The sequence below is a fragment of the Arabidopsis lyrata genome, assembly GCF_000004255.2.
Source record: "Arabidopsis lyrata subsp. lyrata unplaced genomic scaffold ARALYscaffold_8, whole genome shotgun sequence".
NCBI lineage: Eukaryota > Viridiplantae > Streptophyta > Magnoliopsida > Brassicales > Brassicaceae > Arabidopsis > Arabidopsis lyrata.
The window spans coordinates 17,225,525-17,245,642 of record NW_003302548.1 but is presented as its reverse complement, the minus strand read 5'-3'; the positions used below and the strand labels follow the sequence as shown (position 1 = coordinate 17,245,642).

The 20,118-nt window shown below is 34.8% G+C and overlaps 4 protein-coding genes across 5 annotated transcripts; 2 read left to right on the top strand and 2 right to left on the bottom strand.

Moving 5' to 3' along the window:
- Positions 1-3,226: 3,226 nt before the first annotated feature.
- LOC9302195 (transmembrane protein 245) lies at positions 3,227-5,593 on the bottom strand. The gene is made up of 2 exons (XM_002864372.2): positions 3,663-5,593; positions 3,227-3,584 (listed from the first exon to the last, which is right to left on the bottom strand). Exons 1-2 carry the CDS (start codon positions 5,511-5,513, stop codon positions 3,489-3,491), a joined length of 1,947 nt encoding a protein of 648 aa, XP_002864418.1. The 5' UTR covers positions 5,514-5,593; the 3' UTR covers positions 3,227-3,488.
- Positions 5,594-7,943: 2,350 nt separating this feature from the next.
- Positions 7,944-10,298, top strand: LOC9302194 (nucleotide-sugar uncharacterized transporter 2). Of its 2 annotated transcripts, none has more exons than XM_021015504.1 (7): positions 7,944-8,276; positions 8,538-8,689; positions 8,776-8,984; positions 9,087-9,180; positions 9,263-9,429; positions 9,516-9,686; positions 9,790-10,298. In XM_021015504.1, the coding sequence occupies exons 1-7, from the start codon at positions 8,198-8,200 to the stop codon at positions 10,112-10,114; spliced, it is 1,197 nt and encodes a 398-aa protein (XP_020871163.1). In that variant the 5' UTR covers positions 7,944-8,197; the 3' UTR covers positions 10,115-10,298. The 2 variants fall into 2 exon arrangements, with proteins under 2 accessions (XP_020871163.1, XP_020871164.1); XM_021015505.1 differs by having other exon boundaries at positions 8,185-8,276; positions 8,542-8,689.
- A 1,185-nt stretch (positions 10,299-11,483) lies between these two features.
- On the top strand, positions 11,484-13,427 carry LOC9300494 (ER membrane protein complex subunit 8/9 homolog). Its single transcript, XM_002866073.2, has 5 exons — positions 11,484-11,863; positions 12,211-12,357; positions 12,440-12,499; positions 12,913-13,079; positions 13,180-13,427. Exons 1-5 carry the CDS (start codon positions 11,642-11,644, stop codon positions 13,208-13,210), a joined length of 627 nt encoding a protein of 208 aa, XP_002866119.1. The 5' UTR covers positions 11,484-11,641; the 3' UTR covers positions 13,211-13,427.
- Positions 13,428-13,463: 36 nt separating this feature from the next.
- On the bottom strand, positions 13,464-18,318 carry LOC9302193 (oligopeptide transporter 1). The gene is made up of 6 exons (XM_021015500.1): positions 18,257-18,318; positions 16,460-16,651; positions 15,865-16,319; positions 15,490-15,587; positions 14,829-15,401; positions 13,464-14,749 (listed from the first exon to the last, which is right to left on the bottom strand). Exons 2-6 carry the CDS (start codon positions 16,524-16,526, stop codon positions 13,678-13,680), a joined length of 2,265 nt encoding a protein of 754 aa, XP_020871159.1. The 5' UTR covers positions 16,527-16,651; positions 18,257-18,318; the 3' UTR covers positions 13,464-13,677.
- Positions 18,319-20,118: the final 1,800 nt, after the last annotated feature.

The window sequence follows — 20,118 nt, the reverse complement described above, 5'->3', positions numbered from 1 at the left end:
AATCTACTACAATTAAACCTATTAATATAAAATAAGTATAATATTTTAACATTTATTTTGACCTGATCTAAAAACGTTTACCTTCTTCTTCTTTCTTCTTTGTGTTTGAATCAATCTTTGATTGTGTGATGGTGAAACTAAGAAAAAATCTTTAACATCTTTTAGTATATCGACTTATGAAGCTACCTTTTATGCATTTTTTAGAAAAAAAAATATTTTGACCCCGATGAATAGATTTTCTGGCTCCGCCACTGGTCATCGATATTCGTCTGGGGGTTGGCGGATCAACCCGCATGATAGTATTTATTGATAAAAATATAATTTATTCAACATGTGGTAGTTTAAAAAACTTTTAATAAATGAAATTATAATATTTATAAATATAATGATATATAAGATTATTTTCTCTAAAAACATTTTAATTTATTTATTTTAGTAGAATTTTAAATTTTGGTTACTCTAAAATTATTTAAACAAAATCCACGGATAACCCCGCAAATCAGCATACATTCGCGCGACGGGGTTGTGTTTCATATATGCTACCCGCGGGTCGTGCAGACAGACTAACTACATGCCAAACTATATTTTGCCTATTGCAAAACAGGCTTAACGGGACGAATCAACTCGTTTTGACAGCTCTAATGAAAATATTATTTAGTGATACAACTCAATGGAGTTTGGACATAAGAATTATAGAATATGTATCTTATTTGTTAGATTAGAGATTGAAAGGTGAAATATAATGATTAAAAATAATTAATATTTTTCATGATTCACAAAATTTAATAAATATTTATCATCTTGTTGAATAATTCTAAAAATCATATTCAAGAAATCTTTATAACTATAAACTTCTTTGGTAAACTATAAGTATGATTGTATGAAAATACCATAATGTCGATTTAATCTAATTAAATTAAAATTAGTTACATAGATTTCATATCTATTTAATTTACACGACCAAAATAAAAATATCTATTTATTTAATTTATAAAATAGATGGGTTAGTTGTGATAAAAATTTTAGAAATCTCTAGAAGCAAGTAAGATATCTTTTAATTAATGATAACTGGCTAAAATAAGCAAAATTAATGAGAAAAACGTTGATTGTTATGGAATTAGTTCCAAAAGTATATGAACAAATATATTATACGTAATTAATGTATAATATTGTTCGGAATATGATTTTATAATTAGTTACCATAAGTACAATCAAATTTTATTTGATTTCCATAAACATTTGGGTTTAGTTTGATTTTTCATTATTAATTCGAATTTATATTCCAAAAAAATTTCAAAGATCCGATTTCAGAATTTCGGGTCAATTTTCTAATTTTGACCCGATCCATTTACATTTGTACTTCTCTTTTAATAGTATAGAGATAATTGTATTTTGATTGTTAGTTCCAAGATTTCACCTGTAATATATGTTATCGTATTAATATCGATCCAAACCGTTCCACCATATAACCATATCCCGTGAAATTAAAAATTATTTTGTTATTTTTATTTTTAATTATATTTTTATTTAAAAGAACATATAATTCGAGTCAATTTAAAAGTTTGCTTTAAATGGTTCTCATAATATATATTTTTTCAATTATTACAGAGTTCAAATATTAATAATATTATAAAAATTTTATAGAACTTAAATATAATAAATACTTTAAACGTTTTATAAAGTTTAGATATTTATAATGTTTAAACTTCTTATATATTCTTATAAAGTTCAAATATTTATAATATTTGAAACTTCATACAACTTTTGATATTACAAATATTTAAAATGTTTATAAAGTTTAAATAATTAAAAAGTTTAATAATTATAATATTTAACTTTTAATAAAGTTTAAATATTTATAAATTCTTTAAAATAAAGAACCGGAGTAAACCGGATAATATTTTTAATTTTGGACGCCTGATAAATCAAGCTTTCTACTCATTTGTATTGAAAATCGTTTTGGTCATTTTTATAGTATGACTTTGAACCATTGCCTAATTTTTCAAGCAAGGTAGGACATTGTTAACATATTTTCTCTATCTGATTGAGTAATATATGTCTGTTTTTAAAATTTAAATCACATCATCTGTAGAAAAAGTCTAATATTTTATTAGCTACATGTATTTTATAGAAATTCAAAATAAATTAAATATAAGATCAAATAAAAGTAAAAAAAGAATCATATATTTATGTTTAAATTAGGTAAAGATGTTTTAGGAAATTACCAATTAATCGAATGTAGTTAATGAAAGATAAGATTTAAGAGAGAATTAAGGACATAAATTGTTTTGGTAATATCTTCCATTAGATTTTTAAAATCTTCAGAATTTAATTTAAGACAATGACATTCCAGTGTAAATAATTACCAACTCCAAGATTTATTTCAAAAATATCTCCGAAAATGTACGTACATATAGATAATTCTTTTTGTGACTCCACTATACCATTAAAATTATTCTCAAGAACTTCAAACGTCCTATTCCATTTCCTACTTTTATTGCTACACAACTCAAAGAGATTATAGATTCCATCATCTATATATAATATCTTTCATTCAAGCACAAAGATGATGGAATCTATGTGCAAAGAAACTGTTGTACATTATGCATCCAAGAAAGTATTTATACATCCTAAACCTAAAGATAAGGCGTGTGAAACTCTCTCTTGATCTTTGATCTAGTGTTATCTTCACTAACAGTTTCTGTTAGTCATAATTAGATAATTTTGGTTACTTGACCAACGCCAGGGTTGTTTTGATTGGTATTGGGCTTTAACCCCTCTTAACCAGTTAACCATAACACCATTTGTTTGGTTTTGTCTGCTTTTGTTACGTAAAAGTAGTTGATCTTGTAAATTTGTAAAACGAGACTAATATGTCCGTGTGATCCATCATGTAGTTTGAGTTAGGTTTTGGTGGAGATATCATCTCTTTTTTTATATCAATGAACTACTTTATTGTTTTGGATTATATATTTGATTTGTATCCATCTTATAGCTAACCAAATATTCGTGTGGTTTATAACTAAATAACACCAGAATTATAACCAATCCGTCTTTTTGATTAAATAATACACTATGATCACCATTTCTATTTACAATGTTTACCAAATACTTTTACAAAAAAAATACATCAAATTTTAACATTTTCGTCAGCTCAATTCCAATTCCAATCAATTTTCTACTTCAGCTCAATTCTAATTCCACAAGTTATATAGTATAACCTAAATTTTAAAAGAAGAAAAAATGACAAAAAAAAAAAAGACATTTACACGGTTTCCCAAAAGAATCAGAACTCATACAATACAACAGAGACAACAATTGAAATTTACTGCTACACATTTCTCTCCACACTATAAATTACAATCCACCAAAAAACACACTTCAATCAACACTTGAGTCTCTCTCTACTAATCTACATAATTCTTCTTCCAATACAAAGCAGCCATGGTAGAAGCACTTGAAGCTCCTATCAAAGAAACCAATAACAGCTAATTGATCTTCTTTGGATCATTCAGAACAAATTCTGCATACAGATCCTTCAAAGCAATCACCACCGTCGTTATCAACGGTCCCATTATCGCTCCCTGCAATCGAAAAAAACATTACAAAATCGCCAACTTCGGTCCAAATTTCATAAAGATTCAATCATTTAATTTTCTTACCTCGAGAGCAGAAGGAAACAGAGTCACTCCACCAATAATACTTAGTCCAGTAATGTAAGCATTGGACCCAGGAATGTCATCTTGAATCTCTGAAGCACCATACTCCATTAGCACAAGATGAGTCACAGATAGAGTAACTGCAATAATGTATCTTCCTTCTAGCACTAGTTGCAAAGCCGCTGGGATTGTCGCAAACCAGTAAGGGAAAATCGGTAACAGAGCACTGATGAAGGCAAGAACGGTCGACATGTAAAGGAAATGTATATTGTATAGTCTAAACAATAGCCAAGTGAGACATCCTTGGAAGAAGGCGATTTCCGCTGTTGCTAAAAGCACGCCGGAGATCGCTAAGTCTAGGACTTCGACACATCTGTTTCTAGCACTTGCGTTGATCGGGAGCATGTTCATGACTTGCTCAGTCACACCACCTGATTCTGATGTGATTAGAATGTATAAAACCCAAATGAAAACCATTAGCTGAGAGATAAAGTTGAAAAACTCTGCTGCTCCCGAGATTATCAAGTTTCCAATAGAGAAAACGAACTTAGCACCGCCTCCAACAACTGATGCGCTGCTTGAGAAAACCCGTTGAGATACATCCATTCCTTTAACAGCAAAGCCTTTAGCTTTCTCCACCAAATCTTCTCTTGTGATAATAAGCTCCCTGAAAATCACATCAACCTCCGAGTAGATCTGACTCCATTCTCGATTCTTAACCCGAGTCCTCAAACTCATGAGCTTCTCTGTATAAGGAGACGGAGTTATAAGCGCCGTAGATGGTGTCGACGTGTTCTGAGGATGCCCGATCACGAAATGCTTAATCCCCGTGACTAACTCCGTCATATTATACTGCATTGCCAAACTATCAATCTGCTCAGAAACCGTTTCATAAAACTTCGTCGTATACATATCCACCATTCCAGGAACATCATTCTCATCCATCCATTGCTTGATTCCAATCTTCTCAGCGTAATTACTCTCTTCAACATGAGATTTCAGAGAATAAACCGCGTCTTTCCCTTCAACACCGATCTTATACGAGAAGAAGATGACACCAGTCAAAGAACCAACAATCATAAGCACAATCAAACCAATAGCAACAATTGTATTCAATCTCTTCATTATCCCTCTAGTGAAATAAGCAGTGAAATGGCTTCTCCTAAAACTATTACTCCTCAGAGAAGAAACCGCAGAGAGAGACGAATCGACATTCTTGGAACTAAACAAAAACCCTAAAGAGAGAATCACAAGAGACCCAATTCCCCCAATCCTCTCATAAGCAATGACAAAGACACCAAAAGAGACTAACCATCTAACCAATTTGGAAAACCCAGTACCGTTCTTCTTCCTCGTTCTCTTAGGTTTCGATCTCCTAAGAAAAACCCTAAAGCAGAGATTTTTAATATCCACAATGGATCCGATGAAAACATTGAAGACAGAAACAGGAACAGCGAGAACAACTTCCGTTAGCCCTAATTTCAAAGGCTCACTCCAGAAATCAACAAGGGTTTCTTGAATACCTCGTAACGGAATCGAACAGAGAATCGCCCATTGAATCGGTCTTAGATACTCTTGTAATAGCTTTCCAACGAAATACAGAACACAAATGGCGAAAACGAGACCAGCGTGAGCCATTGCTATGTACATAGCGAGACGTGCTTGTGAATCAGCGGTTGATAAAGATGTTTTGCCGGATGATGATCCATCGCCGGAAGGTTTACGCGGTGGCGATGAAGAAGAAGACGGAGGGTCTTGAGGTTTACGCGATGAAGCGGAACGAAACATCTCTTGCCACGCGAGATTTGTAGGGATCGATGATTTCGTCTCCGAATCGTACGGGACCAATTCCATCAATCAAATCTCTCTGTGTCTCCCTCCAAGCACCGATTTTTGAAATGAAGGTTTTTTATTCTCAGATGATAATTGAATGTTTATGATTGGGACATTAACGGAGGAGACAGAAGAAGAAACTATCTTAGTTTAAGTTTAAATGTCGGAAATGCCCTTACCGACGACGGCTTCAATTTTTCTACTTTACTAAATTGATGGTCTATTTCCGGAATTAGTGCATACTAAAATTTTATGAAAGTATATTTGCGGTAACTCTTAAAAAGGTTAATTAGACCAATACAAATAGTCAACTAAAATGGTCACATGCCTCGAACATGCATGACACAACAAAGCCAGATTATTAACGCAAGTCACAATCTAACACGTTCTCCTGTCTATGTGTTAGTATTGTAAGATGGACAAATATTTCTTCTATTCCAAAACAAGCACTCGATTCAATATTATTACTTACACAAAACGTGATTACCATTTTGTTACTATTTTTTGGCACGAAGTTCCATTTTCTGGATTATAAATTTATAATATACCAAAACTTCGACTGAAGTTTTCTATCAGGAAATTTTGTTAGGATGGACAATTTATGTTTGATATCATGTATGATCAAAAGTTAATTTGACAAAAAAAAAGAGAGTGATGAATTCTGTCAAGTAAATAATAAATTAATAATACGAGAATTATATGGATAACCTAAATTTTGTATCAACATTATTAAAAATAGTTAGTCTAGAATTTCATAAATTAATAAAATAATTTAAATCAAAAAAAAAAAAACAAATCCAAACTCTAAATCTCACCTCTAAACTTTAAAATCTAAACTAGAAATCCGTAATGCATGGAAAAATTAATTCTTCTGCAAATCATAAACAAAACAAAATGGTCAGTTGTTTAAAAAATTTCATTATTTTAATTTAGATGTAAACTATTTTTTACAATAATAATTGTGAGTGTTGTTTAGTAATGATCGGGTTTATGCAGCGCAGCAGCTCATCAGGCGGCTGGTATATCGGGCCAGTCCACTAACATATGGTTCGATTAAAAATGGGCCGAATCAATAAGGCTCGTCAATCTCTAGCTTGTGTTACATTTTTTTTTATTTTTTATTTTTAGCTTGTGTTACAAGCTCGTCAATCTCTAGCTTGTGTTCAGTGCCGGCTCAGATGGGTGGGCGGGCGGTGCGACGGCCAGGGGTCCAATCCCGTAGTCCAATAATTAAGGGGCCCATTTTCTAAAATATTTTTTTTTAAATATTAAAAAATTAGATTATAACACAAAAATAAAATTTAGAAAGGTCTATAAAATTATTTATTTATTGTTTTTAGTATTAGTAATTAATATTTTTAACAAAAATAGCATAGAAAATTTTTTTACAGCAAAAAACCATTTAAAATTTTTTTCTAAGAGTCCAAAATTTTTTTTTTCCCTAGGGCCCATAAAAATGTTGAGCCGGCACTGCTTGTGTTACATATATTTTCACTTCTTCCACTTCCAAGTTTATACAAATTTCGCCAAAAAGGGATTACCATTGTGAACCAAAGACGACATGGGGACCTAACTATATCGGTGTTAATGTTTCAATCATACTAAAATAGACAGAAATTGAAGTAGTGGATCCACAAATCTTACATTTTTATTAGAATAAGAAGTTTACTTATACAAAGCGTTTGATGACGTGGCCATGCAGCTTTTTGTTTTATTACGTAGGCCCTCCAGAAAAGTTTGTTGAGACTTCGAAATCTTAAAATTAAAGCTTCTCGTTTTCGAGGTCAAGCGTACATGTTAAGTCATTTTTATTCGTAAAGTGATAATAAGCTTTTAAGTATCATCACATTTGATCACTTATACATAAAACTCATTTAATTACTCCTTTTTTGTTAAGTTATACGTATGACACCTAAAGCAAGATTTTGCTATTTAATCATTAGCTAACTAACCCTACTTTCTCCTTTATTTTGGTAGGTTGCGGAACTAATTAACTCTACTCTTTCAAAGTTCAATTTTTTTTTTTATGACTAATAGTGTTATGTTTCTACAACAGTATGTTGCGTGACGTGACGTCTATATTCTTATGACTAGCAGCTTAGACTATGTACAAAAATGTACAATGCCATGATTGTGATCACAAAATTGGTAGTTCGTTAATGTCAAAAATATATGTGTTTTAATTTTGTTAGGTACAGAGCAGAGGCACTCTCGTAAATAAAAACTACCATTAAAATCTGAATGTATTGTGAATGTACCGATCTGAATAATTTTTTTTTATCAAATGAAGTTACAATTTGGACGTTGAAGAAGTCAACACGTGGCAAATCACACACTCGACAATTTTCTCAAGGGAAACAAAAATATCCCTGAAAATTTTTCTTAATTTTCGAGATAAATTGATTAAAAAAAAAAAAAAAAAAAAACAGAAAGATACGCAATGAAACTGCGTTTTCAAGCAAACTGCTAAAAATTTCTATCTTTTTTCTCTCTCTCTATAAGGGCTCTGCTTCTTCTACAAGAGCCGAAACAATTATACCATGACATTAAAATCCAGATTTTATTCATTCATTTTCGTATTTTTGGTTTAAAAGTAAAGTTTTTTCCTCCATTAAAACGGAAAATGTGATCTGGGTTTTTCATAGAAAGGATTAAAACAATCGGAGAGAGAATTACAATTTTTGATTTTTCATTTGGTGTATGAGATGGGTCTGGTTGATTCTTTGTTAGGAAAAGATGCAAGGAAATTTCTCAAACGGAAAGATAGTGATGCTGCAGAAGCAGGTACGTATGATTATTATGAACAATTTATGAATCTGCCTTCATATTCTTCATTTTACAAAATTCAGATTTCTCATGATGAAAGATGATGTTTTATTTATTTTCACGTTGTCTCTGTTCTTCATTGTTAAAGTTAAATGGTTATGATCGGATTGTTAATTAAAGGATCATTAAGGGTTTGATGAATTGCTTCTGATGAAATGAATCTCACCTTTAGGTTAATTTGTTTGGTCTGTTTGTGTTTTTTTTTTTTCGATTTGCAAGGAAGAGCTTTGGAAGAACTCAGAAGTTCTTTATACAATGAGCTTAAAACATCAGAAGGAGCAAAACGGCAACAACAGAGATTTTGTGGCCCTGTTGTTGCAATGTCCTTCAATTTCTTTGTTGCTGTTGGAATCATCCTTGCCAATAAATTAGTAATTCGGCTTTTTGATAATATCTCAATTTTTTTTTCTCTCTTTTTTTTTACCATGTGATTGTAAGTGTAAGTTGAATTTTGCAGGTGATGGGAAGAGTTGGATTCAATTTTCCAATCTTTTTAACATTGATTCACTATACTGTTGCTTGGATTCTTCTAGCTTTCTTCAAGTCTCTCTCTTTGCTTCCAATGTCTCCTCCTTCAAAGACTACACCTTTCTCATCTCTCTTCTCTCTTGGAGCTGTCATGGCCTTTGCTTCTGGACTCGCTAATACCAGTCTCAAACACAACAGGTTCATAGCTCAATCCGTATAATTTGCATCAAGATTCATATCAGATGGCTAAGATGGCTCAAGCTTGAAAGCTTTTTGTGTTTTTTTTTTTTTTGTTTCCAGCGTTGGATTCTATCAGATGGCTAAGATCGCTGTGACACCAACGATTGTTCTTGCAGAGTTTGTTCTCTTCAAGAAAACCATTTCTTCCACCAAGGTTTTGAAATTTCAACAGAACAATCAAGAATCATTACATGTTTTTGGTGTTTACTCTGTTTTTGGAGTTTGTCCTCTCACAGGTCATGGCATTAGCTGTAGTATCTCTAGGTGTGGCAATCGCGACAGTCACTGATCTAGAATTCAATTTGTTCGGCGCATTGGTTGCTGTTGCTTGGATTATCCCAAGTGCCATCAATAAAATACTCTGGTCTAATCTTCAGCAACAAGCTAATTGGACTGCCCTAGCGTAAGAAATAAGAATCTCTCTCTTTTACTTTTACTTGAGGCTTAAGAAATAGAAGTCTCTTAAAATAAACACTTTATTGAATGTAGATTGATGTGGAAGACAACACCGTTTACTGTTTTCTTCTTATTGGCGCTTATGCCATGGCTTGACCCGCCTGGAGTTTTGCTGTTCAAATGGGATTTAGCTAACTCTTCAGCAATCCTCGTCTCAGCTCTTCTCGGCTTTCTACTCCAATGGTCTGGTGCACTCGCTCTCGGGTTAGTCTTGTTCTTTGCTTCAGTTTGAAGATAAGTCTTGAGTTGATAGATTTATACCACCATCCTTAAGAGGCTAGAGTACTAAAGTTGTTGTTTCTTACAGAGCAACCTCGGCAACATCTCATGTAGTATTAGGGCAATTCAAGACATGTGTCATCTTGCTTGGAGGTTACGTTATCTTCGGCTCCGATCCTGGTTTCATCAGCATCTGCGGCGCTGTGGCGGCTCTTGCCGGCATGTCTGTCTACACGTGGCTCAATCTTCCGGGGAAATCCATCGATCACGTTTCAAATAAGCAGCTTCCAAAGCAAAACGTTACCGTTTCAAAACCTAAAGCCGAAGCTGACGACGGAGGAGGAGAGACCGGAGTAACCGTAGTTTCTGTTGACCCTCTTCTCTCCAAGACAATAACTGCAAATATCGTATAGTTTTGTAATTTAATTAGAGGCCAAAGAGAAAAAATGAGTTTACTTTTTTTTTTCCTTCAGGTTTAGTTTGTAAAATTGGTTCAATTTTATTATATTAGTATATTTTGATATCAAATTAGTTTAGTAAAAGATACTAATAAAATATTTTGATATCGTAATGTGGCAAGAGGGTTTGAAGGGTTTATTTGTACACTAAAGAAATAGGGGAAAAATGTCGTTTAATAGCTGAACTTTCAAAAAATGGTCATTTTAACTTCGAACTCTGTAAATGGCCATTTTATACGTGAACAAAAAGTTGACCAGCCATTTAAACCAAAGAAATGTGTTGACCAGGCCAAAACAACACACCGTTAACCCTCGCTAACAGAACTGCTAACACCCGTTAACATCCGTTAACGAGTCTCCGTTTGAGATGAAACGATGTCGTTTTGTCCTAAACTAAACCCCCAAAATCGAAATTATCCCCAAATCGAGAGATCAAATCCCTAAACCTAACCCGTAATCGAAATCCCTAATCCGTAACCCAAATTCTCAATTCGTCTTCCCTAATGTCAATAGTTAGACACAAAGGAGTCATTTTGAGGATGGGCTCTCCAATGCTTGGCGAATCTGAGAGTTTTATGAGAGATGGAGTTGAAGCACCACCGCGAGGCGAAGAAGATGGTATCGGAGATGGAATGCAAGCTCAAACCAATGTTGTATCAGAGTCTTGTGGTAGAGAAGAGGAAGCTCCAACGAATGTAGTTTCAGAGTCTGTTGTAGGAGATGAAGCTGAAGCTCGTGCTCCAGGTCGACGAAGAAAACGAAGGAAAATCAGAGTTGGAGAGGAGGATGAAGAGCCCGAAATTGATCCTGACCCTGACATTGAAGACGACTGCGCGGTGTATGGTGATGAAGACTGCGATGATGTTGATGATGCTGTAGGTGGTGGAGATAAAGACGATAAGTTGCAGATAATTTCGATTTTGGGGGTTTAGTTTAGGACAAAACGACGTCGTTTCATCTTAGACGGAGACTCGTTAATGGATGTTAACGGGTGTTAGCGGTTCTGTTAGCGAGGGTTAACGGTGTGTCGTTTTGGCCTGGTCAACACATTTTTTTGGTTTAAATGGCTGGTCAACTTTTTGTTCACGTATAAAATGGCCATTTACAGAGTTCGAAGTTAAAATGACCATTTTTTTAAAGTTCGGCTATTAAACGACATTTTCCCCAAAGAAATAGATGTCGTAGTTTTGAAGTAATCTATAACTTGGTGTGTCATAGGAGGTGTAATTAGTAAATACCTTAAACCTTTTTGAAATTTTCTGTAATTTCAGAAACTTTAATCTACTAAAGTGAAAATTTATGGGAATCGGGTTATCGGTATAAAATCGGGCTGACCCGAACCCGGTTTTGTGCGAGATTCCACTGTCCGTCGTTAACAAAGAGTTAAATCTCGATTTGCTTTGCGACTTTATTAATTTTCCTTTGAGCGCCGGCGAGTGGGATTATCAGAACTAACTCAGTGAGTCGCCGATCGAGTTAGAGATGGGGATGGGAAGTAACGGCGAATTGAAGTATGAGATCTCCCAGAACGCGTACATCAAACTCGTTCTCCACTCGCTGCGACACAAGACGGCGGCGGTCAACGGAGTCCTCGTCGGTAGAATCAGCCATAAGGACGACGGAGTTGTAGAGATCTCAGATTCTGTGCCGCTCTTTCACTCTAACCTCGCTCTCCTCCCTCCTCTCGAGATCTCCCTCATCATGGTTCGTATCTCTTCTTCTTCGAATCGATTTGATTTGATGAGCTTTGAAATTGAATTTTGAAAGAGATTATGATCTGATTGCGTTGGTATGGATATTGAATTACGAATTCTGGAAATTTTTTAGTTCGTGTACTAAGCAGCTGCATATGTTATTATTAGCTTGTTCTTAATTTTCTTTATGTTTGCTTGATTCTCAGTGAAGTCTTTTTGTTGTTTCTATTTTAACATAGAAAAGTCAGATCTTGAATTGTTTGTTCTGTAGCTGTGTTCGAGAGAGATTTAGTGTCTGTATCTATATGGATTGAGAGAAAAACTTACGGATTCAGGTATATTTTTTTGTTTTGGTAGATAGAGGAGCATTATGTGGCTCAAGGTCTAAGTATTGTTGGATACTTTCACGCAAACGAGAGGTTTGATGACGTTGAGCTCTGTGGTGTGGCTAAGAACATTGGTGATCACATCTCTCGCTATTTCCCTCAAGCACCAATTCTCTTGGTAATCCTTTACTTTCAAGTGCTGCACTTTCTTGAATCACTAGGTTTAACTGTCGTATGTTGCACCTTTATGCTGTTTGTAGTTGAACAACAAAAAGCTTGAAGCCTTATCAAAGGGTAAAGAGCGAAGCCCTGTGATGCAGGTTGGTATTTCTTATCACAACAAGGTTTTGAAAAGTGTAGGATAACATGGATAGGAGATTAAGAAGTTAGTCAGTTTAGTAAGAAATATATATCAAGGCTACTCTAGCTTATTGGTATTTGAAAATATGGTTTTGGTATATTGTTATGCTAAATATAAGATCAGAGAAATAGTGAAAGACTGAGATTGTTAGTCCAGGCTCTTGTCTCAACGTTGCATTCATTTTTTTAAATTGCATACATGACCATGAATTGTGCTACCAACCTTCTTGACCATTTTAATCAACCCTTTTCTCGCCCTTTTCTTTTGGTACTTTCTGCTTGATGCAATTTTCTTTTGTAGCTGTTAAAAGGCCTATTTATCAGCTTTTACAGGTTTAGTAATAATGTATGTTGTATTGCATGTATATGTTAGCTCTGTGTGAAGGATGCTTCTAAGAACTGGAGAGTGGTTGGAGCAGATGGAGGAAGTAAGCTACTGTTAAAAGAGCCATCAGCCAATGTAATTTTGTCAGATTACATTTCATCTGAGAAGTGGAAGGACGTCACAGATGTTGATGATCACCTTGATGATGTTACCAAGTAAGTTAGATACACGAACTGAACAAAACAAAACAAAAAAAAAGCTACGACCTTTATGTACCAGATGGTATTTTCTCACTCATATTCACTGTAATTGCAGGGACTGGCTAAACCCTGGACTTTTCAACTGAAGATGTGTATGCGATATAGCTAAATTAGACTTTTGCTTTCATCATCTTCCGTCGAAAAACAAAAAATTCTCGGAGACCCTTGTTTAAAATTTCCCTTGAATCTTGTTAAAGTATTATCCAGCTACGCAGCAGAGCTCAAATCACTTTTAATTGGTACACATCTTAAACCTTAGTTTTATCATTTGAATGATATCTCTTGGAGCTTGTTCACGTGATCCATATTCTCCTCTCTGGTTGCATTTTGATTATATAGTTGGAATGAAAGCTCTACTTTATTTGGCTATTGTTCTTAAACTTACAAAGTAAATAGTTAAATACTGAAGAACATGAAACCAAATCTAGTGCTTTACATTGTTTGAATCCCTTAACTTCTTAGGGAGGGGTATTACAAAGATATAACGATTACCAAAGCGTTTTTCGACATCAACAGTTACCCCTTTCTGGACAAGGTTGCATCTTCATCAATCTTAAAACACGGGACAACCTTCAACAACAACACCTTTGGCCGTTGGGCAACTCGCTAGAGGGCAATGGTCTGAATTCTCAAGCCCCCACCAATCAGGTAAGCTTATATCATTGTTCTGAAATGCGAAGAATATCAACACTCCCATAATCGCAGTACCTGCATCAAGCGCTGCAGAGAGGATGTAGTTGTGCCTCGCCCACCAAGTTTTAAACCTCCTGAAGATGTAGTAGTTGAACACAACCCCAACGATGGCCCAGGACCAGTAATGCACAGCCTTAGCTTGTGGCATTGCGCTTACCGCCGAGAAGATCAAGGGAACATGGATCTGTTTTAGCCATTTCTTCTCTGGGAACTTCTTCGATAGGTACCAGAAAGGAACTGGAGCGAGGAGACCGATAAGGAAGAACCAGTTCATCCCGGGATAGATACCTTCTTTGGTAAACATTCTCCCTGGACCAATCACTCCCCATATGATTGATGCATTGTAGAACACTTCATCTCCAGGACAAGTCCATGGACTACCCACCGGGAGCAAATCCACGTTACATATATTCTCTACTGATGTAATGAGCCACCAAGTTGTTCCGAAGCAGACAGTTGAGGCAACCACAGTTGCAACAAGCTGGACGATGAACATTGATCTTGGAGGAATCTTCATGTAGTGACCAAGCTTGAAGTCTCCTACAAAGTACAAGGCTTGAGACATACTAATGTATCCGTATGTCTTAAAAGCGACATTGGCTAGTGGCTTTCCCGGGTATAAGTACCCTATGATCAGTTCTGTTATAACATTAAGACCCATTTGCTGGTTCGTAGTTGCTTGGATAACTCCGATAGGCAATGTGAAGAACAAAGCGATGGCGCATGCGAGTATAAGTCCCCACCATGGAAGCTGAAGCTGTTTGTCAAAGCCCTCACAAGCATAGAGTGCGAAAGCAAAGGAAATAACTAGAACTACGATGAACCACCATTGAGGTACTGATTGATAATTCTTCTTCATCAATCTCGAATGCACATCTCCGTACTTGTCCTTTGTTGCTGTTTTTGCCTTCTTCCACATTCCCCATATAAACCTTAAGATACAAACACAAAAGAAGCTTAGAGAGAGTCATCATCAAATCAGCTATCAAAACAATGTTGAAAGATCCTTACTTTCCATCATAGAGGGCGACATGAGAGATGGTAGCGAAAAGAGAACCAAAGCTGAGTCCATAGAGCAACGCGAACATCACACTCAAATAGAGCTTGCTGTAACCGTTGTAAGCGTCTAGATTGATATCGAAATTCTTCTCATTGAGGATACGAGTAATGTTATAGGTGTGTCCAGTCTGATCAAAGGTGTGTGAAGTATAGAACGGAAACTTCTGTGCATCATAAGCGTTAGTCCAGTAGAAGATAGGCAGAACAATGTATAAAAAGATGAAGAATCCGCCAAAGAAGTTGGCAATGGCGAAGAATGGTACAGCCAATGGACTGCCTAAGAAACCAGCAACTGTGGACCAGTCAAGACCAAACGAACCAATTCCTAAACCCTTGAGCCCCGAACCGACAATCTGAGCGGTCACTGAGCTTTTCCAAATCCAGCAAACAAATGAAATCGTGGAGATGGAAGGGAAAAGGTAGCCGGGGATTATGTAGTAAGCAAAGCTCACGCCGAAGACAATGAGGAAGAATCTAAACCTTGTTTGTTGCCCTTTTTGTAGATCCTCCTTCTCATGTAAAGCTCTGTTACATAGCCAAAATCAAAACTCGGATTAAGAGAAAGCAAATGTGATTTGATAAAGAGTCACATATACGGATCATTGAAACGAACCTAAAGAGTGAGACTTGAACCAGATTTGACGGCCACCACATATAAGGTGAATCCACAAGGAACTTCCTGAACATTCCAGCCCATCCATATCCCAACAACTGCAAAGAAAATGTTTCTTAAGCCATTGTTAAGAGTGTATTTAAATGACTGTTACCCACAACAACAAAATTAATTTTTAAAATGCGAGAAAACTAATCAAGAATCAAAATAATCAAGAATCACCCACAAAATATTATTTAAAAAACTTATAACTGCAAGAACGTAATCAAGATTCATAAAAATAATCAAGAATCATGAAGATAATAGGTTTTTGTGTAGCTACTGTTATATCCACCCATTAAAAACAAAAAGATATATATTTTTGTAAATATATACCTGAGTGGTTTGTGTGAGCAACATCGCGGCGGCGACATTGAGTTGACGATTGTAAAAGGCTTTAACAATGGTAATAATACTTGTGGCGTAAACTCCTCCAGCTCCGGTATTAGCAAATATTGTAATGAGAACATGTTCCTTCATATTGAACGGACCAGGGTTCAATGACCACGACCAATTCGTCCCGGGAAACCCGAATTTCTTAGTCGGTAGCGTCTTCGCCATGAGTTTCCCCAGCGGGAGGGTCACGATCTGCGCAGCAACTGAAGATACCCAAAGCTGGTTCGACCGGAAACTGAAGAACTGGTTCACGAAAGCAAGCAAGATGCAAGAGAGAAGTCCAAGAAACCATGTTCGAAATGTTAGAACCGGTAGTGTTGGATCGTCGGTTATCGGTACCGTTAACCGGACTTCTTCAATCGGATTATCATTCTCCTCCTCCTTTTCTTCTTCTCCTGCACGTTAAAATTCAATCCAAACACTCTTAAAACCAACCAAAAACGACTAGAAAATTAACGAGTAATTAATGATCCAATATATTTAAAGAACCGAAACAAAACCGGTATAAACCGAAATAAACCGAGAGATACATTACCATTGATTACGATTTTGGACTCGTGAGAATCGTCGGAGGGTTTAGGTTCATCAAAAACGCTCGTCATTGTTATGTCTTCAAGCTCCTTTTTTCCGTCCTTCACGATGGTTTGGTTAGAACTCGAGGTTGTCTCCGGCGACGGTGACCGGATTTTCTAGCCCTCGGTAACCAGTCGGAATTTTAAAAAAGAGCCTGAAAATTAAAGATTACGATAACGTTTTTAGCCCAGAAGCATTTGTGCGTGGATTGACTTCATATATAGACTTTAGACAATTTACACCACATGAATTTTAGTTTTTACCGTTTTACTATTATTAAGGTTAAGGAGACCGTAAAATAAGGATCCGTTTTCTTTGGGTTATCTGTCAACAGTTTTTAAATTATTGACTCAACAAGAATAACTAATTTCAGAAATTTGTCAACTGTATTATATTGGAATCTTCAACATGGTCTACTCTAGATTCTGTATTTAGTTTGAATCCTATAGACTGGACTTTAATCAAAGTTCTTCTTCTTGCACGGGGGAAAAATATATATATATATATATATATATATGGAAATAATTGTGACGATATACAAAAAGAAGTAAAGATAGTGATGACACATACTAAAAATGCAAATATAATTGATCCCGACAATTAAGAAGTTAATACGTATTGAACCTAACATTCTTTAAACTTGCCATGGTCATGCTGTCAATTACGCTTGCTAATGATATTTGAATTCATGTGACATGTCTATGTGAACTGAAAATGGGTCATTGGTTTCAGCTATATTTCAACAATTCAGATTTTGTTAAAAATATACTAACAAGTAGAATTTTAAAAAAAAAAAACAAAAAAAGTAGAATTTAAAGGTTATCTATATATCTACTTACTAAAACCAGCATCTAGTTCTAGTTTTTTCCTTGTTCCATTATTTGAGTGTTCCATTCATCTCATATTTATAGTCGCCAAACTCGTCACCAAATTGAAATATTATGTTATTAGCTATATTATAAACCGGTTGTATAAAATCAACGAAAATGGACTATATAACCGGTTGTATAAAATCAACGAAAATCAACCCGTTTCGAAACCCCTAACTAAATATATATATATATCCATGTTCTAAAAATCCCCGCCTAGACCCGATTACTCCCCGCTTAATCGCTAGGCCCACCCTATCCGCCTCGATTAATGACTAATCCCTTAAAGAAATCAGTCATCCGATTACTCTCCGCCTAATCCGATTACTTCCCGCCTAATCCGATTATTCCCCGCCTAATCCGATTATTCCCCGTCTAATCTTACATACCCCGATTATTTTTTAAATTGCTAGTATAAAAAAACTTTTTATTTTTGTTATTCAATCATTTAAATTGGGAGTTTATGTTCAAATTTTAATAAAAATCATAAATTTGTAATAAAAATCATAAAATTTGTCTCAAAAATACATTTTTATGTGTTTACTGCAATTTTGAAAATAATATTAGATTAATATGTTTTAAAAATATTAAAATAACCCTAAAACTAATCCCCGATTAATCCCCGATTTTAATCCGATTTTCCGATTAATCGCTAGGCCCATGCCGAGCGCCCGACTAGCGCCTAGCGATTTTTCAAACAAGGATATATATATATATATATATATATATATATATATATGCTAGCTCTGAGTTTAGTAAAGTTTAATGAATCGTAAATCTTAAAAATCATAGAAAATCTCTGGCAAGAAACCTATGGACCACGAGTCCACGATAACAAGCAATTATCGTAAAACAAAAAAAAAGGGTTTTGAGTTTTATTGGGAACTTACTTGGTCAATTCTACTCGTGTTAATGTGGTGGACAAACCGAAACTCGGGATTACAAGCGTAGAGATTATGGTGAAGAAAGCCTCCAAGAAGATGGCATATTTATAGGACGAGAAGAAATAAATATTTGCCAGGATATCTATCGCAGTTACTGCAGATTCTTTTAGTTTCTATAAATAGATTCCAAAATCGTTGCGTTTTGATTCGATATTCTATTTTTGTAAAAGTCCATGCATGGTTAGTTTTTGCACTGTCTAGGTTCATTTTACGTTTCTGTTGCCAGCTCTAACGATTTTGATTGTGTGATTCATCTTTAATTCGATAAAGTATAGCTATTGCGCCAGCTAGCTCTGTTGCCACATTAATTACATAATTATCTCACGACAAGTAAATCTCAAACACTAAAAGATTATGTTTTGATGAAACTTGTCAATTACTTGACATGTCTATCTAACTGCCAAAACTTATGAGTTTAATTTACGTAGAACTTTTTGATATTTGACTCGGATCGTCTTATTTGATGTTTGAAATCATGTGTAACAACTTTTGGCTCGATAGGCCTAATATATTTATTAGCTTTTCGCAACCAGATTCTTGAATGGGACTTTTCTAGCCGTCATGTGAAAAGGATGTAGGCTAATAAATGATCTTCTTCTTTTTATGAAAAACACCGACTCAAAGGTAATTTCAACAAGAAAAATATGAACATTTTAAGTATTTCCACAAATAAATTAAATTGTGTTTTAACAATTCATCATAAATCTGCTATATAATAGAGGTGGTGATCAAACAACATAGCAGAGTCATATTGTTAAGATGTCTAAACATCGAATTAGGTCAGGATCGGCCATGCTGGTCGATATATAAATATTAATAACCAAATTTTATGAACTACATGAACGTAAATAACATATATGTTCAAATGTTGGGTAGACGTGCATTTGTTCTACTGATTGATCAAACGCGTTATCCGTTTTAAGCATGTATGTGTCGAGATTTTTAGAGATCATGATACGTTTGTACGTTTAGTTGTCCACCATGATATGTATAGTATATTACACTTTATAAAGCATGTGGGAGTCAAGTTTTGTTAGAGATTATAATATGTTGTACCTTGAGTTGTACTCCACCCATAATATGATTATTACATTTGATATGCGTTTACGAATAAATAAATATCTTTATTTTATACATTATATCGTCATATGTAATGCGTGCAATGTAATAGAAAAAAAATCAAATTGATTGTAGTCCAATCCCCATAGTCATATCTCATCGGTCAAGTCACATAACCAATTATTTATTTGGTCATACCTGTACACGTGTATTCAAATAAGCTAAAGACTTCGTTATCTCGTAAGATTATTTTTACGTTAAAGAGATTATTCTTTGTTTTTTTGGTAATGCCATAAAACAGATGAAAATTTATATTCAGAACCATTACATACGTTACTTATCTATTATTATTGCCTAGTGATTAGATAGAGCCGACATCAACTCAGCTTGTACCCATTTCACACAAGACAGAGAAGATTAATGACAATAATTTTGCTCGACCCATTTCACACAATGCTACAAGATAAGGTGCTTTCGTGTCATAAAGATTAAGACAATTTGATTATAACTTCCGTTGACTGAGGGGAGCGAAATTGACCAAACCATTAACAGATTATGAGCAAATACTTCTCAACATTTTATAGTTTTCTTTCTTTCTCGGTCCCAAAAGAAAAGATGACAATAGCAGCAACTTGTTAGAAAAAGACGATGAACAAGTTTTGAGAATTGGACCACTGAAAATCCAAATTTCTACCCAACCAATTATTCTACTATTAGTGGAAAAACGTGGTCAACCATTTTTGTCAACT

Coding starts and splice junctions, on each gene's coding strand:
- LOC9302195 (XM_002864372.2), bottom strand. CDS start 5,513: ATGGAATTGGTCCCGTACGATTCGGAGACGAAATCATCGATCCCTACA. Junction 3,585..3,662: donor TGTTTCCTTCTGCTCTCGAG/GTAAGAAAATTA, acceptor TTTCGATTGCAG/GGAGCGATAATGGGACCGTT.
- LOC9302194 (XM_021015504.1), top strand. CDS start 8,198: ATGGGTCTGGTTGATTCTTTGTTAGGAAAAGATGCAAGGAAATTTCTC. Junction 8,690..8,775: donor TCATCCTTGCCAATAAATTA/GTAATTCGGCTT, acceptor TGAATTTTGCAG/GTGATGGGAAGAGTTGGATT. Junction 8,985..9,086: donor ACCAGTCTCAAACACAACAG/GTTCATAGCTCA, acceptor TTTTGTTTCCAG/CGTTGGATTCTATCAGATGG.
- LOC9300494 (XM_002866073.2), top strand. CDS start 11,642: ATGGGGATGGGAAGTAACGGCGAATTGAAGTATGAGATCTCCCAGAAC. Junction 11,864..12,210: donor TCGAGATCTCCCTCATCATG/GTTCGTATCTCT, acceptor TTGTTTTGGTAG/ATAGAGGAGCATTATGTGGC. Junction 12,358..12,439: donor CTCAAGCACCAATTCTCTTG/GTAATCCTTTAC, acceptor TGCTGTTTGTAG/TTGAACAACAAAAAGCTTGA.
- LOC9302193 (XM_021015500.1), bottom strand. CDS start 16,526: ATGACGAGCGTTTTTGATGAACCTAAACCCTCCGACGATTCTCACGAG. Junction 15,588..15,864: donor TGCTCACACAAACCACTCAG/GTATATATTTAC, acceptor TTTTCTTTGCAG/TTGTTGGGATATGGATGGGC. Junction 15,402..15,489: donor GTTCAAGTCTCACTCTTTAG/GTTCGTTTCAAT, acceptor GCTATGTAACAG/AGCTTTACATGAGAAGGAGG.